The sequence below is a fragment of the Chelonia mydas genome, chromosome 1, assembly GCF_015237465.2.
Source record: "Chelonia mydas isolate rCheMyd1 chromosome 1, rCheMyd1.pri.v2, whole genome shotgun sequence".
NCBI lineage: Eukaryota > Metazoa > Chordata > Testudines > Cheloniidae > Chelonia > Chelonia mydas.
Window position 1 is genome coordinate 155943127 of NC_057849.1, and position 22882 is coordinate 155966008.

At 40.9% G+C, this 22882-nt stretch overlaps 1 protein-coding gene across 5 annotated transcripts in view; it reads left to right on the forward strand.

The window, feature by feature from the left end:
* Positions 1-957: 957 nt before the first annotated feature.
* TMPRSS2 (transmembrane serine protease 2) overlaps positions 958-22882 on the forward strand; it is a 47493-nt gene continuing 25568 nt past the window's right edge. Inside the window, exons 1-5 of one of the 5 annotated variants that reach the window (XM_043538196.1) lie at positions 958-1058; positions 12159-12315; positions 13804-13874; positions 14791-14986; positions 15589-15675. In XM_043538196.1, the coding sequence (XP_043394131.1) occupies positions 13860-13874; positions 14791-14986; positions 15589-15675 (298 nt within the window). In that variant the 5' untranslated portion in view covers positions 958-1058; positions 12159-12315; positions 13804-13859. Of the gene's footprint in view, positions 1059-1507; positions 1724-1832; positions 1957-12158; positions 12316-13803; positions 13875-14790; positions 14987-15588; positions 15676-22882 lie in introns of those variants that run through there. The other 4 variants (XM_043538200.1, XM_007064473.4, XM_043538199.1 and 1 more) reach the window with 4 other exon arrangements.

Below are 22882 nucleotides of genomic sequence, written 5' to 3' on the forward strand. Positions count from 1 at the left end.
TAAATTACTGAACTTTAGAAGGAAGACAGGTAAAAAAGGAGTGACCTGCCTCCATATCCTCCCTCAGGTGCGAGGCGAGCCCATGAACGATCATTGTCCTTTCCAAATGCAAAAGGCAGCCCATTAAAAGCAAAGGGCGGAGAAGGTGAGGTGTCAGGAAGGGGTCTGTTCTTTCCTGGGATGAGTGCGCTTTGCAAACCGCTGGGGGGAGGAAGAAGTAACTACAGGGGAAAAGAAAAGGAGTACTTGTGGCACCTTAGAGACTAACCAATTTATTTGAGCATAAGCTTTCGTGAGCTACAGCTCACTTCATCGGATGCATACTGTGGAAAGTGTAGAAGATCTTATTATATACACACAAAGCATGAAAAAATACCGCCTCCCACCCCACTCTCCTGCTGGTAATAGCTTATCTAAAGTGACCACCCTCCTTACAATGTGTATGATAATCAAGTTGGGCCATTTCCAGCACAAATCCAGGTTTTCTCACCCCCCCCCCCCCACAAACTCACTCTTTGATTATCCAACTTAATTATCATACATATTGTAAGGAGAGTGATCACTTTAGATAAGCTATTACCAGCAGGAGAGTGGGGTGGGAGGTGGTATTTTTTCATGCTTTGTGTGTATATAATAAGATCTTCTACACTTTCCACAGTATGCAGCCGATGAAGCGAGCTGTAGCTCACGAAAGCTTATGCTCAAATAAAATGGTTAGTCTCTAAGGTGCCACAAGTCCTCCTTTTCTTTTTGCGAATACAGACTAACACAGCTGTTACTCTGAAACCTAACTACAGTGGTTTCTGGCTAGGCGGGGTCCCAAGTCACAGGACCCCCTGCTGCCCCCGGCAGGGTTCCTGGTGAAGACGACCCCAGCCGCTCCTCCAACTCAGCCCCCTCCTGCCTGCTCGGGGAGGAACCCCTGAGCTCCCACTCGCCTGCAGAGGGCTACACCCGGCACCAGTCCGCCGGGATTTAAATCACCGGTGCAGTGGGGCTGTAACAGGAGCCGAAACGCAAACACCTGCGCAGCCCAGAGAAGGGAGCCACAACGCCAGGTGTGTTTCTGCAATCGCCCCAAAGGCCGCATTTCGCTTCCGCCGTCAGGGCGCCTCGCCACGATCTCGCCTCAAGACCCTCCCCCTCCACCCCAGAGCAAGGGGGGCGCGTTATGAACCACCGGCCTTAGCATCCCCCCCAGGCAGCAGCCCGGGCCCCCTTGCCGGGGGATCTGGCTAGGGCAGCCCCCAGGGAGCGACTGGCTGGTTTTCACGCCCCGGGGAAGAGCCGATTGGTGCCCGCCGCCTGGCAGGCTACAGCCCCTGGACGCCCTGTCTCCCGCCCCCTCCCCGAGCGCTTTGTGGCTGCCGAGCCTGGAATCCCGCCCGCCCGGGCGGGCCAGCGAGCTCCGGCGGCCACCCGGCTCCCGCCAGCGCCTGGGGAGGGGAGGGGAGGGGAAAGGTGAAGGGGGGGGCAGTGACTTTGCACCACGCCGCCACCTGCCCCTTTGCCAGCCGCTCCCTCTCCCCCCGCCAGGCTCCTCCCCGCCCGCGGCCGCCGCCGCTCCGTGACTTTCCCGGCGCGGGGCAGGGGGAGCGGCAGAGGCGTCAGCGGGGCAAACTCCACGGCTCGCCCGGCAGCGGCACCGCTCCGCAGGGACCCGGGGAATCCCGCCCCACCGCGGGTTAGAGCAACGCGGGCGGCTTCCCAGCCGCGGCAGGCGGTGAGTGGGTTGCGGTGGCGCGCGTGGGTGTGGGGGGCTCGCTGACCCCGCCTGCAGCCAGCGGCGACTCGTGTGTGTCCTTGGCAGGGACTTGGCAGCTGTCTTTGGAAACTCGCTTTCAGCTTCTTGGCTGGGCCGAAGGCAGCGCCTCGGGCGGCCCCGGCGGCTTTTGCCAACGCCGAGATCCCAGCCCTGGAACCGCACGCCGGCTGGCTCGGTAGGGGCTGGAGCAGGTTCGTCCCTTGGCTGTGATCGTGGGGGCGGGCGATCGGCACGGAGTGTAGTTAGTGGGTGGTTAGGTATTGCTGAAAAATAGCCCTTTCCATATGCAGGTAACCATTCAGGAGCCCTGGCTCCCCCTGGGAGTTTGTGGGACAGTAGATGTTGCCTTTCCAAAGGGATCTTTTGATGCCCTTCTAGTCCCCCTTATATGACAGCCGGTGCTTCATAAATAACCCATCCTTCATGCCAGGCAGGTGTCTCAGAAAGAGGTGTCATTCGGCGAGGATGGGATGGCTTTTGTTTCTAGCATCATGTAAGCAGGAAGGAAATGAGATTGTTTGTTACCTGCCTTGTCTTAGCTGTTTGAAATTTGGCAGCTTTAGGCTCATCTTGATGTTCTCAGGGAATACAGATCTGATGTGAATGTAGAACTGGCTGCTAGGACCTCTTGAATTTTGCAACAAACTTGCTACCTGCTACTGGGGATTCATGTGTCTGCTCTGTGCCTCGGTTTCCCCATTGGTAAAATGGGGATAATGGATATTTTCCTTACGGGGGTGTTGTGAGGCTTTACTTGGCAAAACACGTTGAGGTCCTTGAATGGAAAGCATTATGTAGTGCAAAACATTAAATGTGCATCCTGATTACTGTATATAATGTATACAATAGTAGTGTCATTGGTAGATATGGTGTCTTAAAGGCAAAAAAGACACTTCCTTATATTGTAATCATTTCAGAGGAACATCTAATTTATGAAATTGTGCAAATAGTCTTTACGCATGTGAGTAGCTCATTGGTTTCAGTGGGACTACTAGCGAGTGTGACTCAAATGAGTAAGGATTGAAGCATTAGGGCCTAAATTGCTTAGACACCCACCACTGTATGCCCTTGCCCACCACACACATCTCTTGGGTACCACAGTGGTTGTTGAGCATAATACACAACCCTGGATAAATACATTTTTCCATCCTCTGCCCCACAGTAGATAAGAGGAATGGGAAAGCCTGAGTGAATACTGTAGATGGAATAATAGAGTACTTTGATATCCCTGGAAAAAAAGGCCACTAGTGCTCTGCAAACAGTAAATTAAACCTCCTAATACCTCCTGAGTAAATATCCACCTTTCACAGTTTGTGGGGGAGGGGAACTAAGGCACTGAGAGATTGAGCAATTTGTCCAAGGTCACGCTGAATGGCTGTCAGAGGTGAGAATAGCTCAGAATTCTTTACTAGTCCTGTACTCTTATAATTCAATATCAACATATTTTTATATATTCTTACAAAAGACCCCATTTCTGGGTACACATTTCATGCATTTTCAACTAAATTCATATAAAGTAACTCTTCCTACCCCCAAACTATCTCTCCTTCCCCCCCAGCCCAATTTAAAAAAGGATTCTGGGGGTGAAATTTTTGACCCCTTTGAAGTCAATAGCAGAACTTTCATTGACCTTAATAGGGCCTGGATTTACCCCAGGGTTTTTCAGCAGTAGACCAAAGAGAGACAAGTATAGTCTGACTTAATTCCTTTAAATATCCAGTTTTTAATATCTCTTATTTACTAAGTGCTAACAATGTCACTGGCTCTGTAGAAAGCATTAAATGACAGTCCCTCCTTTGCAAGCTTCTATTCTAAAAGACCCAGAGGAAACACCAGCACAGATTGGGAAACTCTGGGGTGGGAGCAACTTTGAATTTTGATTTCAGTGGTGTTACTTCAGATGAGCATCACAAAAGAAATGATGCTGTAGAGATAGATGGATGAAGACAGGGAATTTGCTATAATCATTGCCGTCATACAAATGTGCGTGGGACACAGAAGAAAAACATAATAAATTCAAATTAGGTTGGGCTAAAACAAATAAAAGCTGAGAAATACAAATCAAGGCTTGACTAAAGTTAACACAGGCTGAGAAATTTAACCTTTAATTTGACACCCAGGAAAGACAAAAGTGTCAGTATAATTTTAAAAACTATTAATACAGTTCAAATATAGTACAGTAGTGCTACCAGGAAATCCCCCACCAACTTTAAATAGCAGGTTGGGTGTTGGACAAGGTAACTTTTTGGAGGCGCCCACCATCTTTAAGGTCCCAATCCTTCAAGCTGATGCTTGTGGATGAGCCCCCACTCCCATGCACTGTTCCAGTAAAGTCAGTGGATGACATATAGATGCAGGGGTCTGTACATGCAGTGCAAGCTGCAGGATCAAGGAAATAAATTAGACACTTGTGGCGGCATAACTAATCATAAATAGAGAGGAGCACATTTATTTTGATTTAGTCTATTTTCTGGTCCTATAATATGCACTAGTGAATGAAAATTACTGGTCACCTATTTATTGAATGTATTCAAATATTCTTGATTTTTGTTTTTCCACTGCCTCCCATGCTTCCCATTTCTGGATTCCTTGTTTGCACTTGTAGTGGAAGGCCAGTTGAGTCAGGGCTTTGGAGCGGAGCCTGGAGCTGGAGCACGGAGCAGCTCCAGAGCAGTGGAGCTGCAGGTTTTTGCCTGGAGCTGGAGCACAGCTCCAAAGCCCTGAATTGAGTTGCATGGTATTGTTTCTGTTCCCTACCAGAATGAGCACACAAGTACTTCTGGCATGAACACTGGCTGATGTGTGTGGTGGGTTGCTTTTTTGCTTAAATTGGATGTTTAACTAGACTTTGCTACTGCCCTATGGCTCTCTAGTTCCTCCCTGTGGCACTTAGTATGAAGGGGGCAGAGTTCTGGTAATGTACACGTGCAATATAAACAGAACCATTTCTGTTTAAGTACCATATGCAGAATAATTCAGCAGTTTAATGATGTCCCAGAAAATACTCTGGTCTGAAACAATCAAGGAACACAGGAGCATTTACATTTTATCAGTGGTGTGAGTCTTCTGTCCAGATACTAGAGCTGGGTGGGAAATAGTTTTCCTATCCTGAAAAAGTTGTTGAGACTCTGAAATTCTTTGTACTGAATCAGGACAAAGAATTTCAATTTGAACATTTTTGTGAACAGAAAATCCCTTCCCCAAATTTGGTTTGTGTTTATCAGCATATTTCATAAGGTACCTGTTCCCTACCAAACACTAGGTGGGTGAGGTAATATCTTTTATCAGACCAACTTTTGATGGTGAGAGAGAAAAGCTTTCGAGCTTACACAGAGCTCTTCTTCAGGGCTGGGAAATGAATTCAGAGGGTCACAGCTAAATACCAGATGGAACAGATTGTTTAGCATAAGTAGTTAACACATATTTCAAGGGACCATTTAAGATGAAGTGGCCCATTAACACCCTGCCAGTCACAGGGAGGAAAGGGGAGGGGAAAGCATTTGAGGGGAGGGTTGTTAGTGGGTTTCAAATTGTCGTAATAAGCCATAAATCCGGTGTCCAGTCCATGATTTTTAGTGTCTAGCAAAGTTATGAATTTAACCTCCCAGGCTCGTCTTTTGAAAGTGTTGTGCAGATTTCCTTTTCGAATGAGGACTGATAGGTCAGATATAGATAGATCGCTTTGTGAAAAGTGTTCAGTTGCAGGTGATGTGGTGATTTTGTCTTGTATAGTTTTTATTTTTTCTGAGAGCATAGTGGTGGTTTTGTTTCACCCACATAGTTGCTATTGGGGCATTTAGTGCACTGGATGAGGTACACAACATGTTGAGAGAGACAGGTATCTGACCCCTGGATCTTGAAAGGTGTGGTATAGGAGGGGGTATTGATCATTGTAGCAGTGGAGATATGTCTGCAGGTTTTGCATCTCTTTTTCTGGTAGGGTCTGGTGCTGCTTTGAGTTGGTGTGTCTTGCTTTGTGAAGAGCTTGCTTCTGATTATGAGCCTGGAGAGGCTGAGGGGTTGTTTGAAGGCCTGAAGAGGGGGTTTAGGAAAGATTTGTTTCAGAATGCGTTCAGGCACTGTAACAAAAGCATTTGGTAATACTTCCCTGATAAAATGAAAGATGTCAATATTTTGATGAACATACGGTGCAGGAGCTCAAATGAGCACAGATGATCCAATTAGACCCTTTCTTTTAAAAGTAATCAGAATTGGAATATTTCAACAATTTTATTACACTTGTGTGTAAATCATGACATTATTAATTTGACTAATGCAAAATGCTGTTGCTTCTTAAGTAGGGATATTGGCCTTGCTCCATGTATCTTGTCCATGCAATAAGGACTGGGGGATGTGTGAAAAGATCACACAAAGTGAACCTGTAAAACAATTCCTTTCCCTGTTGTTTTCTCCTTTTCCACTCAGCTAAAATTCTTCAGTAATCTTGTTTACATATACACTGTTGAAAACTTGTTGGGGGTCACAATTGAATGATGGGTTTCAGAGTAGCAGCCGTGTTAGTCTGTATCCGCAAAAAGAACAGGAGTACTTGTGGCACCTTAGAGACTAACAAATTTATTTGAGCATAAGCTTTCGTGGGCTACAGACCACTTCATTGGATGCATAGAATGGAACATATAGTAAGAAGTTTATATATATATATATATATATATATATATATATATACATGAAAAGGTGAAGTAAGAGGTTAATTAATTAAGATGAGCTATTATCAGCCGGAGAAAAAAACTTTTGTAGTGATAATCAAGATGGCCCATTTAGACAGTTGACAAGAAGATGTGAGGATACTTAACATGGGGAAATAGATTCAATATTTGTAATGACCCAGCCACTCCCAGTCTCTATTCAAACCCAAGTTAATGGTATCTAATTTGCATATTAATTCAAGCTCAGCAGTTTCTCATTGGAGTCTGTTTTTGAAGCTTTTCTGTTGCAAAATTGCCACCTTTACATCTGTTACTGAGTGGCCAGAGAGGTTGAAGTGTTTTCCTACTGGTTTTTGAATGTTATGATTCCTGATGTCAGATTTGTGTCCATTTATAATTTTGTGTAGAGACTGTCTGATTTGGCCAATGTACAATGATGGTAACTGATAAAAGGTGGGGGAGGATTTGTGGTACTCATAACAAAAGGGCTATAAAGTATAGTATATAATTTTTAAAGACAAAATTTTGCAATGGAATTGTACTATTGCTTACTGTGTGAATTTGGGCAAGGCTCTTTATCTTTCTATGCTCCAGTTCTCCATCTGCAAAATGGGAATTATATTCTTTCTCCCATGCTTTGTCTGTCTTGTGTATTTCAATTTTAACTTTTTGGGGCAGGGACTCTCCTATGTATATGTAGTGTCTAGCACAACGGGGTCAGGATCTCAGCTGGGTCTATTGGAGTTACTGAATGACAAATAATAGTGTGGAGGTTTTTAATATACCTTTCTAAGGCCATGTCTACACTACCAGTTATGTTGGTAAAACTTATGTTGCCCAAGGGTGTGAATATTCCACCCCCCGGAACAACATAAATGACACTGGCATAAGTGGCAGTGTGCACAGCAGGAGAGTGTCTCCAGCTGACGTAGCTACCTCCGCTCGTCAGCAGTCGTTTAATTGTGCTGACAGGAGAGCTCTCTTCCATTTGCATAGAGTGGCTGCACAAGAGATCTTACAGTGGCACTGCTGCATTGGTACAGCTTTGCCACTGTAAGATCTCTAATGTAGATATAGCCTAAGTAACCATTCTTTGGTAATTTGGGAGTTTTTCTACCTGTAACGTAATGTGTGTTTTATTGTGTATTTTGTTTAGCCATGACTATTGATCAGGACCATGATTTTGCATCATTTACAGTTTAGTGTGTTTGTGTTATACTTTCTTCCTTGTCTTTTATCCTTCCTCATCAAAGTGTTTGCTCTGACGTAGCTTGACCTATAAATAGCTGGTCTGATTTATTTACTGCTGATTCGTATCTCAGAAACTGGGCAAACAGCTAATAAGATTGCTAAAAACGTATAGTGAGTACAAAGGTGGAGGACATATGCTGTCGTCATGAAGCTGGAGATATCTAGACTAAGGTGAGTGAGTTTGCTTAAATTAGGCTTCTGAAAGTACTAGCATAGTACTGGTTTCCATACATGTTGTTTTGCTGTCAAAACTAGTGCTGTCTTTCCTTTTAGGTTGTGTCTACACTACCACTTATGTCGGTATAGTTTGTCGCCCAATGGTGTGAAAAAGCCACCTTCCTGAGCGACATAAGTCACACCGATCTAAGTGCTGGTGTGGACAGCGCTATGTACTGGTGGGAGAGCTTCTCACACCAACATACGCCAGCCTCCACGAGTGGTGGTAGCTATGTCAGCTTAGAGCGGCTACATAAAGAGCTTACAGCTGCGCTGCTGTAAACTCTCTAGTCTAGTGTAGCCATAGCTGATTACAGAGTCTGAGGAAGCTAATGTAATTAATAATAGGACTTTTTGTTTCCAAAGCTCTGTACGACTATAAAGTAATTCAGAACGCTGTGTATGGCTTGTAAGCATTATTGCCATTTTCCAGATGGGGAACCGGAGACAGAAAGAAATTACTTAGTGTCAAGCTTTGAGGAAGTCATTGGCAGAGCTGAGATTAAAAGTCAGGATTTCCTGACTCCCAATTCCTTCCTCTAAAAATTGTTTACTTGTTTTAGTAATAGAGTAAAGGCTCCTAGCTAGTGGGACTTCTGGAGACATTATGTTGTGAGAGGTCTTTCTTACAGTGTGCAATAAGCTTTCAAATACCACACAGTGATTTCAAATATGAAAAAGCTACTAAATTTAGGAGCAAACTAACAGTGATCAATTACTTTAAATATTTGAACAATGACCGGTCTTTTGTTCTACTTTTAGTTTTAGCTACAGATATATGTTTCAGTCGTGACTGATTAGAACAAACAAACAGGGATTTGATGTCCTCGTTCCTTAAATATTTGTCTCAATTTCAAATGAGGAGACTGGGAGGAAATGGCTGATTTTGTTTACTGTATTTTTTGAGGTGCAAAATTTATTGTAAAACTAAATTAAGATATTGGTAGCTTTGACACTGAGTAGCTTCAGGCTTCCCATAGGGTGAAATCAGATGGCTAGAATCTTTTTGAGGAATTTTCCCCAATTCCTTAAGAACATTATTGAGGCACTGCATTTTATGTGTTAAACATTAGAACCATTAAAAATGCCATATTAGTAACTGTACCGTAAAAATGCAAATGCAACAGGACTTGAGCTTCCCTTTCTCCGGGTCTGTGATTGGTGGATATTGTCAGTGTCTATGCTGGGTGTTCATGCTAAAATTCCACCTTTGTTATTGCACAGTGTTTTGCCAGCTACCTGGGGTAGCAAGTTATAGTAGTGACTAAAGGGATGCTGGGAAGGCTGATGGCTCAGATTTAACATATACGATATAATAGGGATATGTCTAATGCCCAATTAGTTGTGGAAAATTTATCTACTGCTCTAAAATAAGCTTTGCAGCATCCTCTGCCTAGCAATCCTATGATAAGAAGCACAATTGCACGTATGTGACATTCTTCTACTCTGGAGGAAGTGCCTGGGGGAGAAACTGTGGGAGAAGAAGGTAAGAGAATATTTAAAAAAAACCCATGCTTTCAAAATTCTTTCTGGTGACTTCTAGTATGTTGGTTATTCAAACATTTTTATTATTGTGATTCACAGTTTTGTTTCTGACGGTTGTGAGGTCATCTGAGTAAAAAGTTCTGAATTGTGTGTCATGATCAACTCTCTGCATAGGCAAGGAACTACCCAATAACAACCTACACTTTCATAGATTGTTATTTTAATAGTCTCTATTAAAGGATCTAGCTGTTTCTAATAGCAAGGAACAGTTATGCGGCCTTCCCCCCCCCAACCCCCCACCTTTTTAATAAGCTATATCTTGTATATGCACTGAAAATAAACCCTGTACTTTTGCATAAGGCTTTTGGAAAGTTTCTGGTTCAGTCATAGCAATTTTTATTTACACAAACATTTCTGATTCATGCTTTGAAATATTCTCTTACTGGTTTTATTTACACTTTGAACTGGCAGGCCTGCAAGCTGACAAAACATCTTCCAAACTGAACAAAAACAGATTTTGGACTGACCATATAGTTACAGTATCATAATTAATTTGATCTATCGCTTTAATGGAAATTTTAATAGGCAGAAAACTATAAATGTGCCCAATATGCAGGTAAAACCATCTTTGGACAGCCCAAGCTAAGGAATGTCCAGTATTTTACCTTGGATGGCTGGTCTTGAAGATAAACCTAGAGTGCTTCAGGAAGTGTTGCTGGTGGTCTCCCAAAGGGCTTCATTCTTCCGTGTAAACCAGTTATCAGCTAATGGTGCAGCATTTTGAGGTCATCAGATATTCCAGGGCACTGTTTCTGAGTGTGGGTGTAGGGCAGAGGAAAAGAGTTCTACGAGGGCACCTGATAAGGTGACCACTCCAACTTCCATAAAGTCAGTGGGAGTTTTTCTGTTAACTTCAATGATTATTGGAACAGGAGTACTTGTGGCACCTTAGAGACTAACAAATTTATTTGAGCATAAGCTTTTGTGGGCTACAGCCCACTTCATTGGATGCATAGAATGGAACATATAATAAAAGATATATAAGATATAGTACATATAGTAAGAAGATATATGTGTGTGTGTGAGTGAACACAGAGAACATGAAAAGGTGGAGTAAGAGGCTAATTAATTAAGATGAGCTATCATCAGCAGGAAAAAAAAACTTTTGTAGTGATGATCAAGATGGCCCATTTAGACAGTTGATGAGGGTGTGAGGATACTTAAAATGGGGAAATAGATTCAATATTTGTAATGACCCAGCCACTCCCAGTCTCTATTCAAACCCAAGTTAATGGCATCTAATTTGCATATTAATTCAAACTCAGCAGTTTCTCATTGGAGTCTGTTTTTGAAGCTTTTCTGTTGCAAAATTGCCACCTTTACATCTGTTACTGGGTGGCCAGAGAGGCTGAAGTGTTCTCCTACTGGTTTTTGAATGTTATGATTCCTGATGTCAGATTTGTGTCCGTTTACTCTTTTGCGTAGAGACGGTCCAGTTTGGCCAATGTACATGGCAGAGGGGCGTTGCTGGCACATGATGGTATATATCACATTGGTAGATGTGCAGGTGAACGAGCCCTTGATGGCGTGGCTAATGTGATTAGGTCCTATGAGGGTGTCACTTGAATAGATATGTGGACAGAGTTGGCATCGTGCTTTGTTGCAAGGATAAGCTCCTGGGTTAGTGTTTTTATTGTGTGGTATGTGGTTGCCGGAGAGTATTTGCTTCAGGTCTGTAAGTGAGGACTGGTCTGTCTCCCAAGATCTGTGAGAATGAGGGATCATTTTTCAGGATAGGCTGTAGATCTTTGATGATGCACTGGAGAGGTTTTAGTTGGGGGCTGAAGGTGACAGCTAGTGGTGTTCTGTTATTTTCTTTGTTGGGCCTGTCCTATAATAGCTAACACAAACTGTATTGGTAATTCTGGTGCAAAAGCCAGTGACTGATGAGGCACTATAACTTCATCCCTTTCTGCAAACACAGGAGGAAATAGTTGGTGAAATAACAAAGGATAAAGTGGGTATGAGAAACTTACTTTAAAAATTCCTAGCAGTATCTTACGCTATGGAGAGTGAAAATGCCTGGTGCTTTTTGTAGTGGCAGCGTTTGGCCTGGTCAACCTTACAAATTTGGGTTGACATAGTTACAGCACTTGGGGTGTTAAAAATCCACACCCCGAGCACTATGCTGACCTAATTCTTGCTGTAGGGGCAGCTAAGCTGACAGAAGAATGCTTCTGTTGGCCTAGCTACTATTGCTTAGGGAGGTGAAGTTCTTACTGTGTTGGAAAAACATCTTCTATTGCTGTAGTCAATGTTTATACTACCAGGTTACAATGGCATAGCTATACTGCTGTAGTGCAAACATGGCCTAAGGCCTGGTCTATACCGAAAACCTAAGTTGACCTAGCTATGTTGCTCAGGGCCGTGAAAAATTCACACCCTCGAGAGATGTAGTTAGGCCAAACTAAGCCCCAGTTTAAACGCCATTGGATTGATGGAAGAATTCTTCTATCGATCTAGCTTAGCTACCAGCTCTCGGGGGTGGATTAACTACAGCAATGGAAACCTCCCCCCCGCCCCCCCCCTTCTGTTGCTATAGCAATTGTTTACGCTATGGTGCTAGGGCAGCAGAGCTGCAGCTTCATAGCTGTGCCGCTGTAGCATCTGTAGTGTAGATGTAGCCTAAGTCTTTTATTTAAGAAGCTGACAAAGCAGCGGGTATTTCTGAGGTTGCGTTGATTACCATTCTGTTTTCATATCACCTTTTCCAGAGAATAGAAAAACCCCTTCTGCGAAGAGTTACTCAACCACTGAGGTGGGGCAGAACTGCATGCCGCCATTATATGATGTGAACATCTGAGTAAGAATGTCTGAGACGTAAAACAGAGGTACTGACGACTTGTGTTCACTGGATTCGTTGCCTTTCCTGTAAGTAAGAGTAAATGGTGTTAACCCCAGTGTCCTGCCCAGATAAGACTAATAGCATTCTGCTGACCTAAATTTCTCCTGTAGCTTTGACCGGTTCTGTTCCCGCTCCTGGCCCCCCTCCTTCCCCCCCGGCTTTCCTATTCTAAATTGCTGTGGAGTGTTGGGATGTTCTAACTGTTTAAGCCACTGTTGCAATCCACCAAAGAGGTAGCTGCAGTTTAGCCCTATTCTCCCCATTACCAATCTTCCTATACCATGGTCCCCTGTGCCAGGGCTCTGTGCAATCCCATCCTTCCTTCTCCTCCCCATTCATGGCTCCAGCCTAAGCCTGAACATCTATATATGGCAATTTTATAGCCCTGTGAGCCTAACACAGGCCTGCTGCTGGTGTTTGACTGCAGTGTACACTGAAGCAAAAATTTGCGCCTTTCTAAGGGGGAGACAAAGCCTGGGAGTATCAGTACTCTTGTTTTGAGAGCGAGCATGGCGCTCAGTTAACCTTCTTGGGCTGTGGGAAACTTGTGCAGCTGGCTGTCACTTGCTGCTGTACAACAGTAAAGGCTGCATCAGTGTGTTGAGTTTTATAAAAGCATGTTTGTTTGCATGTAGCTTGAATGTACAGATGAACTTTGAGCTGAAACTTGCACAGGAACATTCCTTTCTGCCTCTCCTTCAGTGCACCCAACAGGAGTTCATGTTTAATGTGTGGCTGCTTAATAGAGAGCAAACTTCTTCCCTTTTCTTTTCTGGGTGTGTGGTGGTCTAACTGAACTTGAAATTTTCCATGCCATTTTATTCTTAGTCCATAATGTAGCCTACAACCAGTGTTAATTTTGTAGTGTAGGGGAGGAGGATGGCTCTTTTAGTTTTGTCTCTTGTTAATTAGCCGTCACTGCCTACCCTTCTCAACAATATTATTACATATTTGAGAGCTAGAGCCTAACAGGAAAACTCGGGTATTAAATCTGTAATGCTGCTAGGTTTATTTCATGCTGTTATATTTAGTTAATGTTAGAGGGTTGAGAAACTAATTACCTTTAATTTAGGCAATATATTTCTAGTTATAAGTGGATGAGTTAAGAGTGAAATGAAAGTCATAACTAAGAACATCACTGTGCTTGTTGGTTTGCATCTTAACTAGAGATGGTTGAAAAATGGTATTTCTGTCCTGCAGGAGATTGAGACTTTGAAATTCCCGAAGTGGGACAAAAAGTTAATCTCTGATTTCTTCCCCCCCCACCCCCAACAAATGAAATATTCTGAAAAATTTAGTTTTAACCTTTATTGTTTTGAGAAGATCAAAACGTTCTTATAAATTATATACATATTTCAGTAATTTCCAGGTATGAATTTTGAAATCATATGTTCCTGCAGAACATTTTGATTCTGTTTGGAAATGGCATTTTCCAACTGAAAACTGCTGTCACAACTTTTTCAGCCCGCTCTAATTGTAACACTATGAATGCATGTGTTTTTTTATATTTACAGGTTATCCCAAGTTTTTCAAACACTTGAGCTGTCTCAGCACTCTTGACAAAGCTGAGATGGCTGTAAACTCAGTAAGTAGTTAAATATTCAATTTTGTTTTCTGTGGGTAGCAGCCTATTGAGTAATGAATTAATAGTCAGGTCCATTAAAAGTGGACATAGGTATGCATGATTTTATTTTTTTTTAAGAAGTTTCTTGACTTTAGTTTCCTAATCTATAAAATGGGGAAAATACTTGCCTGTATCACAGGGTATTGTGGGGATGAATGAACTAATTCTTCAAGTCTCTGATATCACAGTGATGGATGTAGTTTATGAATCTAGCACTCTGCCATCCACTAATTTGTTCTATAGTGTATTTGGTAAAAGTAATGAAGTCTTATCAGATCTCACTACAGCACTCCGCTAATTAGCATTGAAGCGACACTGTCAACTGGAAAATCAAATTTATCACTGAAAAATTTGCACCGAACGTAGTAACTACCCCCTAAATTATTACAGCTGAAATAAGTTATCAGAAAAAATATGCAATTTTTCAAGTTTGTTTGGTTTTTTTTTGTTTGTTTTTATTTTTCACTTTTTTCAATAAAAGAGAAACTAACTGTGCAGAAGAGACTCTTAAGGAAGCAACATTTTTTTTCTTTCTAAAGAAATTTAAAATCTAAAACATATTTAGAAGGTGATGTGATCTATTGGAAACTAGTTTTGGTGGGGTTTTTTTTGCTTTTTTTTTTTTTTTTTTTTTTTTTTTTAAATTTAATCCATCAGTTGAATGTGTCTCTAAGTCTCTCACTCCACTTCTCAGGAGACTTTGTATATCTATTTGTGTGTGTGTGTGAGTGTAATGAATTTCTGAATGAGTGCAATGAGAATTGGTGGGCTTTTACAGTATTTACATAAGTGACAATGTTTTTTAGAAATGATTATATTGTTCTAACTTTGCAATATTAATGTTTTTTCCCACCTTCACCTCAATTTTGCTATTTAGGGGCTACCACCTTACTATGAAAATCATGGTTATCAGCCAGAAAACGTCTATATTTCCAGACAGCCTGTGGATGCTAACGTGTATCCACCATATTATCCTCCATCAGTGCCACATTATGTCCCAAGAGTTCCTGCTCATCAGTCAGCTCCCCCAGTAGTACAGCCAAAGCCGCCATCAGCAAAACTGTGCACGTCAAGTAAGATTTGTCTGGATTTCTTTTTATGTAGACCGATCAAAACTTGTTTCCTTTCAAGCTCTTATGTTGATGGACTATGCCAGGAGCACCTCTTTGTCCCTCAAAGTGCTAGGTAGCTGAACAAGTCAATTACTATTATACTTTTTTGTAAAAGGTGTGAGGAGTTGAGTGGTTCTTTGAAGTGATGATGAGATGGAGAGACTCTAACATCTGAATTGCAGATTCATGCCTGCTTACTAGTGATTGAAAGCTGGCCATCTAAGGGCATGTCTTCACTAGCAACGTTAAAGCGCTGGTCATGGCAGCACTTTAACGTGGCTGTGTAGTCGTGGCATAGCACTGAGAGAGAGCTCTCCCAGCGCTATAAAAAACCCATCTCCACTGGGGAATAGCTCCCAGCGCTGGTGCACTGTCTACAGCGCTGCAACTGGCAGAGCTCAGGGGTGTGTGTTTTCATACCCCTGAGCGAGAAAGTTGGAGCACTGTAAAGTGCTAGTGAAGACAAGCCCTAATTTACTTGCAGGGAGATAGGGATGGAGGCTAGCCTAGTAAATAATTTGTTTGCAAACCTAACTCTTCTTTTTCTCCCTTTTTAATTGCAGAAGTTAAGAAAACTCTATGCATCGTTTTATCCGTTGCAATAATACTGTCGGTTTCCATAATTGCAGCTATGCTTATCTGGTATTTTGGTAAGGATGTGTTTGTGTTGATAGAAATCTTTTATTCAAAGCTAAAATGTCTTGAGTTTTTCCATTTCCTAACATAAGTGTGTCATCTTCCAGAGGGTGGTAAATTAGAGCAGTAAACTCTTGTTATCTATCTCTTTTATGAATGCAACTTATTTTAATATCTAAAAGCTTAATTATTTGCCATAACCAGTATCACTGTTGCTGTTGTCCTTTCCTTTAACTTCAAATATATTTACATTTGATAAGTGTCCTTGACTCAGCAGCAACCTCTTATTCATCTGAATTCTCTGAGATCCCACAAACTGTTTAGCAACAGTTGGTCTAGGACAAGCTTTTGTACAACTATTTTAATAATGTGATATCTAGGTATAACTGTGCCTCAGTGGATCACAACTGAGGATGCCAAATTCAGGACGAACTGCTGAGAAATAGGGCAAATCCTATAGGGGATTAGCCACCAGTCTTGGGGTGTATCAAACCAGCAACAAAAGTAAACTTCTGTTTCACCACACTGGTTAACAAGAAGTCATAAAAATAGTTTCCTTGGGCATTCCAGTTCTTTTGTCACCACCAAAAACACTGGATTCAGAGATGAGTGGTTCTTTACAGCCAGTCTCATCAAAGAAAGGGTTCTTCTTATCTCAAAGGACCAGCCACACACCCAGGTCAATATACAACTTAGATCTTACCCAAAAATCATGCTGATGCCAATCCTTTAGTATCTAAAATCTAAAGTTTTATTCATAAGAAAGAAAGAAAGAAAGGTGAGAGTTAAAATTGGTTAGAGGAATCAAATACATACAACAATTGCAAAGTTCTTGGTTCAGGCTTGTAGCAGTGATGGCATAAACTGCTGGCTTGATAAGTTTTTGGTTGCTTCCAAATCATTGGAAGGTCCTCAGTGCCTTGGTTAGAATGCTCCCATTAGTATAAGTTCATAGTCCAGAGGCTTGAACAGGATAGAGGCAAAATAGGTTTTTTATAGCTTCTGCCATGTAGAGGGAATCCCACTGTTCTTACTGTGGAAAATTACAGCAACAAGATGGAGTTTGGAGTCACATGGGCAAGTCACATGTCCATGCATTTCGACTAGTCACACAAGGAAATTCCATTAAGTGTAAGTCTCCCATGGTCCATTGTCAGTTAAATGTTCTTTTGATTGGCCACTCAATTTGAATAGTTCCTCCAAGATGGGCTGGCTAGCTACCTTGTGGCGTTACCCCAGGAGCAAACATTTGAAATCCAGATATAGAGCCAATACTCAATAGCTTCAAATACAAAAATGATACATGCATACAAATAGCAGAATTATAGTCAGCGAGTCATAACCTTTCCACAAACACCTCACTTGACAACCTCGTACAAGATTTATTGCAAATATATGACAGTGTTTACAACAATGATCTATATGGTCATATTTTAATCAGATAACATCACACTAGGATTAAGAGTGCAGTTTACCCCAGAGCAAAGGGCGTTTATAAGATCTAAGTGACATTGGGCTTTGCGTGAGCCCTGTGTAGTGCGGTGAATTTAACCTAAGAGACTACTGATATGCATAAGGGCAGCCCATCCATATAGGTGAACTAGGCGGTTGCCTAGGGTGCCAAGTTAAACGGGGCACCAAATTTGAGGGAAAAAATCAAATTAAAAAAAAAAAAAGATGAAGGGAAAAAATATACAAATAAAATAACGAAGATGTCATTATTTCAATTCTTGTGTGCATATGGAGGGAATATGAATTATAATTTCTCTACACTTCTGAGAATTTATTAATGTCAAATCTCTTGTTTACTGCAAAACTAATATTTTAGCGAATATATATATATTTTTTCAATTTGCGACGTAGGGTCAAGATGACCCACTCCACAATTTTGATAAGCAATAACTCAGCCACAATGAAACACCTCCTCCAGCGGCAAGAGCTGCAATGCTAGTGACACCTAACTCGAATATACATCAAGGTCACGTAGCTGGAGATTCATGTAGAGTGGAGATATCGCCAATTGATACATGTCAAACGGTCATTTTAACACATGTCGCAGGTAGATGGTTAAGAATTGAGTGAATACTGTGGAAAATTGTGTTTCTTGGTGCCAAAGAATAATGTCTTTCAGCATTATAAATCCATTATTAAACCTTAGCGTTATTATCGGGCTCTATAATTATAAACTTTTTCTTTGTTATAACTGGTTCACATGTAATAAATAAGGTCCATAAAAGAAAAGTAACAGCATTAACGCTTAATAGACTATGAAAGTGATGACGTCACACTCCAAGTGGGTAACCGTGAAGAAGGGGATTAGTTTCCAAACAGTCAATGTCGGGTTATAATGTCAAAAAAGATCATTTTGCTTCCATGTAAATGCTGTAACTAACTGTTTTAATAGGTGAGTGAGTGTATGTTACTAATCATTGGACCTTGCAGCAATCCCAACGTGCCTTTTCCCTGCTTAAATGTGGTTTAAATCACCAACCATGTGGTGGGTCAGCCATCCTTAATGTTATAATGCTTGCAGTCAGGAGCACAGTTAGTACGTAACAATACTCAAATGTCCCATGGCAGAAAGAGGAAAAAGAAAACCCTCAAAAACTGAGTATTGTAAATGAAAGGCTGAGAAGGAAAAGGACCAAGCAAAACAGCAGGAATCCTTCCTGAAATATCTTCTCTTTAATCCAAATAAAGATGGAAGCAGTTCACAGCATCCAGATGAAGGAATTTTACTTGGAGAGGAGGATAGCATGGAAGCAGTTTGGAAACCCAAGATGATGGAAACTTACTTCTAGATGAAGGCAACTCACAGCATCAGACTGATATGGAAGTGGAGAAAATGTATTTACCTTCAGAGAGACATGCAGAATTTGAAATAAACGAAGTAGAAGGAAGAAAGGATGAGGAAGTTACAAACAAGTTACAGTAAGGGGACCCAGCTTCATAGCCCAGATGTGATGACAGTGTGCGGCAACTTCTCGTGGAACATGGACCCAAAAAAGTTCACGAATTTTCCTTCCCTAAGGATGGAAATAAAAGAAAATTCTCTCCTCAGCATTACAAGAGGAAACTCATTAATGGGGAAGAAATTCATCGAAACTGGTTACAATATTCAGTGTCGAAGGACTCTGTTTTGCTTTTGCTGCAAGTTGTTTAGAAATCAAGCAATTGGTACATCACTTACTGAAAATGGTTCAAAGGACTGGAAAAACATCTCTTCAATTCTCTCTTCACATGAAAGAAGTACAGAACATTTGGAATGTTTTCAAAATTGGAAAGAATTTGAATTATGATTGAAAAAAGGAAAAACTATCGAAGAAAATTTACGTGTGATCAAGGAAAGAAGAATACTGGCAACAAATATTAGAGCGTCCGATTGCTTTAGTGAGAGTTCTTGGTGGGCAAAATTTAGCATTCTGCGGCCGTGGTAGAAGTGAAAAATTTATATACTCCAGGTAATGGAAACTTTTTTAAAAATTTGTTGAATACCTAGCTTTGTTTGATTCAGTCACGAAGGACCATCTATGTAAAATAACTGATCATGAAACACAGGTTCATTACTTAGGAAAAAATATGCAGAATGAACTGATTCAAATCCTAGCAAATGCCATTAAAAAGAACATTGTAGAAGCTGCCCATTCTGCAAAATACTTTTCAATAATACTGGACTGTACACCAGATGTGAGTCATGTTGAACAAATGACGATCATTCGTTTTGTGGATATGGAAAAGTCTGCAGATGAAGATAATGTCGACGTGCTCATAAAGGAACATTTTTTGCATTTCGTACCACTGAAGGAGACGACTGGAGCATTTATGACTGAAACTATTCTGCAAGAGCTTGAAACAGTGTCATTATCTGTTGAAAACTTACATGGCCAAGGCTATGATCATGGGAGTAATAGGAAGGGTAAAGACAATGGCGTGCAAAGGAGAATGATGGAAATCAATCCTAGGGCCTTTTTCGTTCCTTGCAATGCACATTCCCTGAATTTGGTTGTCAATGATGCTGTTAGGAGGCAAGCAGTTTCTTTCACCCAGTGCAACATGTTTATGTGTTTTTTTTTCTCAGGCTCAACACATCATTGGGAGTTTCTGACTCACCATGTGAATTCTCTAACTGTGAAACCACTTTGTCAGACAAGATGGGAGAGTTGCATTGATGCTTTGACGCCTCTTCGCTATGAACTTGGAAACATTTATGAAGCCCGAATTGAAATTTCTGATACTACCTTTACTGGGTCATCTGGCAATAAGGCACGTTCAGATGCAGAAGCTCTTGCAAATGGCCTTTCCAAGTTCAAATTTGTGACTTCACTCATTTTGTGGTATAAATTCCTTTTCGAGATTAACCTCACTAGTAAGCAGCTTCAGGAAAAGAACTTGAACATACATTCTGCTATTCAAAAACTTCAGCAAACTAAAAATAATCTGGAGGAATTCAGAAGTGATGAAGGGTTCAAAAGAACACTGGTAGAGTCTCTTGAGCTTGATGAAGAAATAGACTTTCCGACAGAATTTGAACCAGAGCCAGTTCGCATTCGGCAAAAGAAACAGCAGTTTTTGTATGACTGACAAAACACACCCATTTAGAACCCAAAACAAAGGTTCAAAGTGAATTTCTACTTTGCAGTCCTTGATACTGCTATTCACTTGGTTGATGAAAGATTTCAACAGATGCAGCAGCTAAAGTCCATACTTGGCTTTCTATATGATATCCACAGCTTTCAAAAGAAAACAGAAAAACAGATAAGAGAATTTTGTATAAAACTGGAGTCGGCATGGACTCATGAAAATTCAAAAGACATTGATGCTACAGATTTGTGTAGTGAGCTTCAGGCTTTTTCAAGACAACTTAAGAAAGGTTCCACTCGTGAAGAAGTACTGAAGTTTATTTGTGAAAGTAAACTCTCAGACAGTTTTCCAAATATTTTTATAGCTCTATGCATTCTTTTAACTTTGCCAGTTTCCGTAGCTAGTGGGGAACGTAGCTTCTCAAAGTTAAAATTGATAAAAACATATCTGCGTTCAACAATGGTGCAAGAGAGATTTGTTAGACTTGCCACAATGTCAATAGAGCATGAAATAACTGGAAAACTGGATCTAAAAGAACTCATGACTGAATTTTCAAAACTTAAAGAAAGAAAAGTAATGTTTTAAGAGCACAGAATTTTTTATTTGAAGTGTTTTGTAAATACAGGTTAAAGTTCATTGAAGAGTTTTCTTATTTCTTTCTATATTGGATGTGGTGGTAATGGCAGTTAAAGCAGGATAGCGTAATGGACGATTTCAGATTTGTAGTAATAAAAATTATAATTAACATTTTTAATGCATTTTTATTTGAAATCGGACTGAAATATCATCTAACTGTCTTCTACGAATTTATTCTGAAAATTTTGTGTCTTTTTATCTGATCTCAGAAACGTTGGTTGGATGGACGGACAAACCGAATAATTAAGCCTCTGTTTATATAAAAAAAAAAAAAAAAAAGCTTAAAAATATTAGAAGGAAAAAAGGGGCAAAATGTTTCCCAGTTTACCAAAAACCTCAGCCTAGATCTGCCCTTGGGGGCTGGGGGCACCGATTGCATGGTTCACCTAGGGCACCAGTTGCTGGCAGCTAGTCTAGGGCCGCTCCTGGATATGCAGTCTCTGGAGTGAGGTTTTAAGTTATACAGCTTCCCCCTAACTGCAACCGTGAAGGGAAGAAAGGAAGGATCAGCTATGGTAGACATATTAGGCCTGACTAATTTTTCACAAGTGCTGCATAGAACTGATTGGAACACTTTATTTCCATGAAATATGCTGTTTTGTCAAAGCTGAAATGTTTTGTGGAGATGTATTGGTTTTCACTAAACTTTTGAAGAGAAGGATTTTGGGTCTGGGCAGAGGTAGACAGTTGGAGGTGCAGACACAGCCAACACAACTTCCTGTGTCAAATGTGAACACATTTCCTTAAAATGTCTGCAAATGGAATAGACCTCCTCTGGTCCACTCTGGTGCTGAACAGCAGCAGCTCTCACTTGCTTCAGGTTGAGTCGGGAGAACTCATTAGCTCTTTAAAAAATATAAAATAAAATCAGACCCTCTATTCCATCTCCTAATATTAGGGCTGGTTCAAATAGTTTAATTGAAGCAGTTTTTCAGTGAAGAAACTGCTTTTCCACTAAAACACAAATGTTCATTTTGGTAAAAATTTTCTGGTTGGAAGAACTGAAAATCTTGTAGTTTTCTGGGGCTTTTTGCCCTCTCTTCTTTCTCTTCCCCACACCTTTTTCGTGAGTGTGTGTGTGAGATGGTGGTAGTGAAAGGAACAGGTGAAGAAGAGTGAGGGGGAGAATTCAAAAAAGAGAATATTTCAACTCTCAAACTGGAAGACCAAAGAATTCTGGGGTTGGGTGTAAGGGAGGGAAAAACCCTGACCCCCTCCACCCGAAGTTTGAAGTTTTTCATAGAGGAAAATATAGCACTTTTGGACCAGTTTTAATGAACATATACAAAAAATTGCAGAATAACCCATTCAGTACAGAGTGGATTTTGCTTGATATTGAATTCACTTCCTCCTCACAAGAAGAAACTTTTCCTCATTTTTATAGTGATGATTTGAAATGGAATAAGCTACTTAATTGGCATCCTAACAGAAATCTGGCTCTCAAGCAGGCTGTTAAGTATATGTGTTTAGTTTCCTTAAATTTAGTCAAACACCTGTTGCTGGGCTCAAAACAGGGGCACCTGGGTAAAACTTAATGGCTTGCGTTATTCAGGAGGTCAGTCTAGATGGTCTAATAGTCCCTTCTTGCCTTAAACTCTATGAAAATTTATAATTGAGAACACTTCCAAAATGGGGAATGCCTGCTTAGATATTAATACCTATTTTAATATCCACCGCATGCATTAATCACACCAGTTACAGAATGCTGAATCTCTGAAAAGCAAGTTATTTTAAAAAGAGGTTCATGTATTCCTCTCATCTAATGGTCTGTTGCCCTTATAAAGTGAACAGTGTATCCCAGCAGGTCTGTCTTTGAGGTTTAAATTTATTTTTCAATATATTTTACAACCTTTGATTGTATGGGAAAAAATAGTGTTTAAAAAAAAAAATCCTGTCCTGTTTAAAAATGGTATATGCCTAGTGGTGGCAGTTAGTCTATATTAATTTCTTGCCTTTTCTCATTTATAAATTAATCTTCAGTGCCAGCTGTGAGCTTAATGGTGC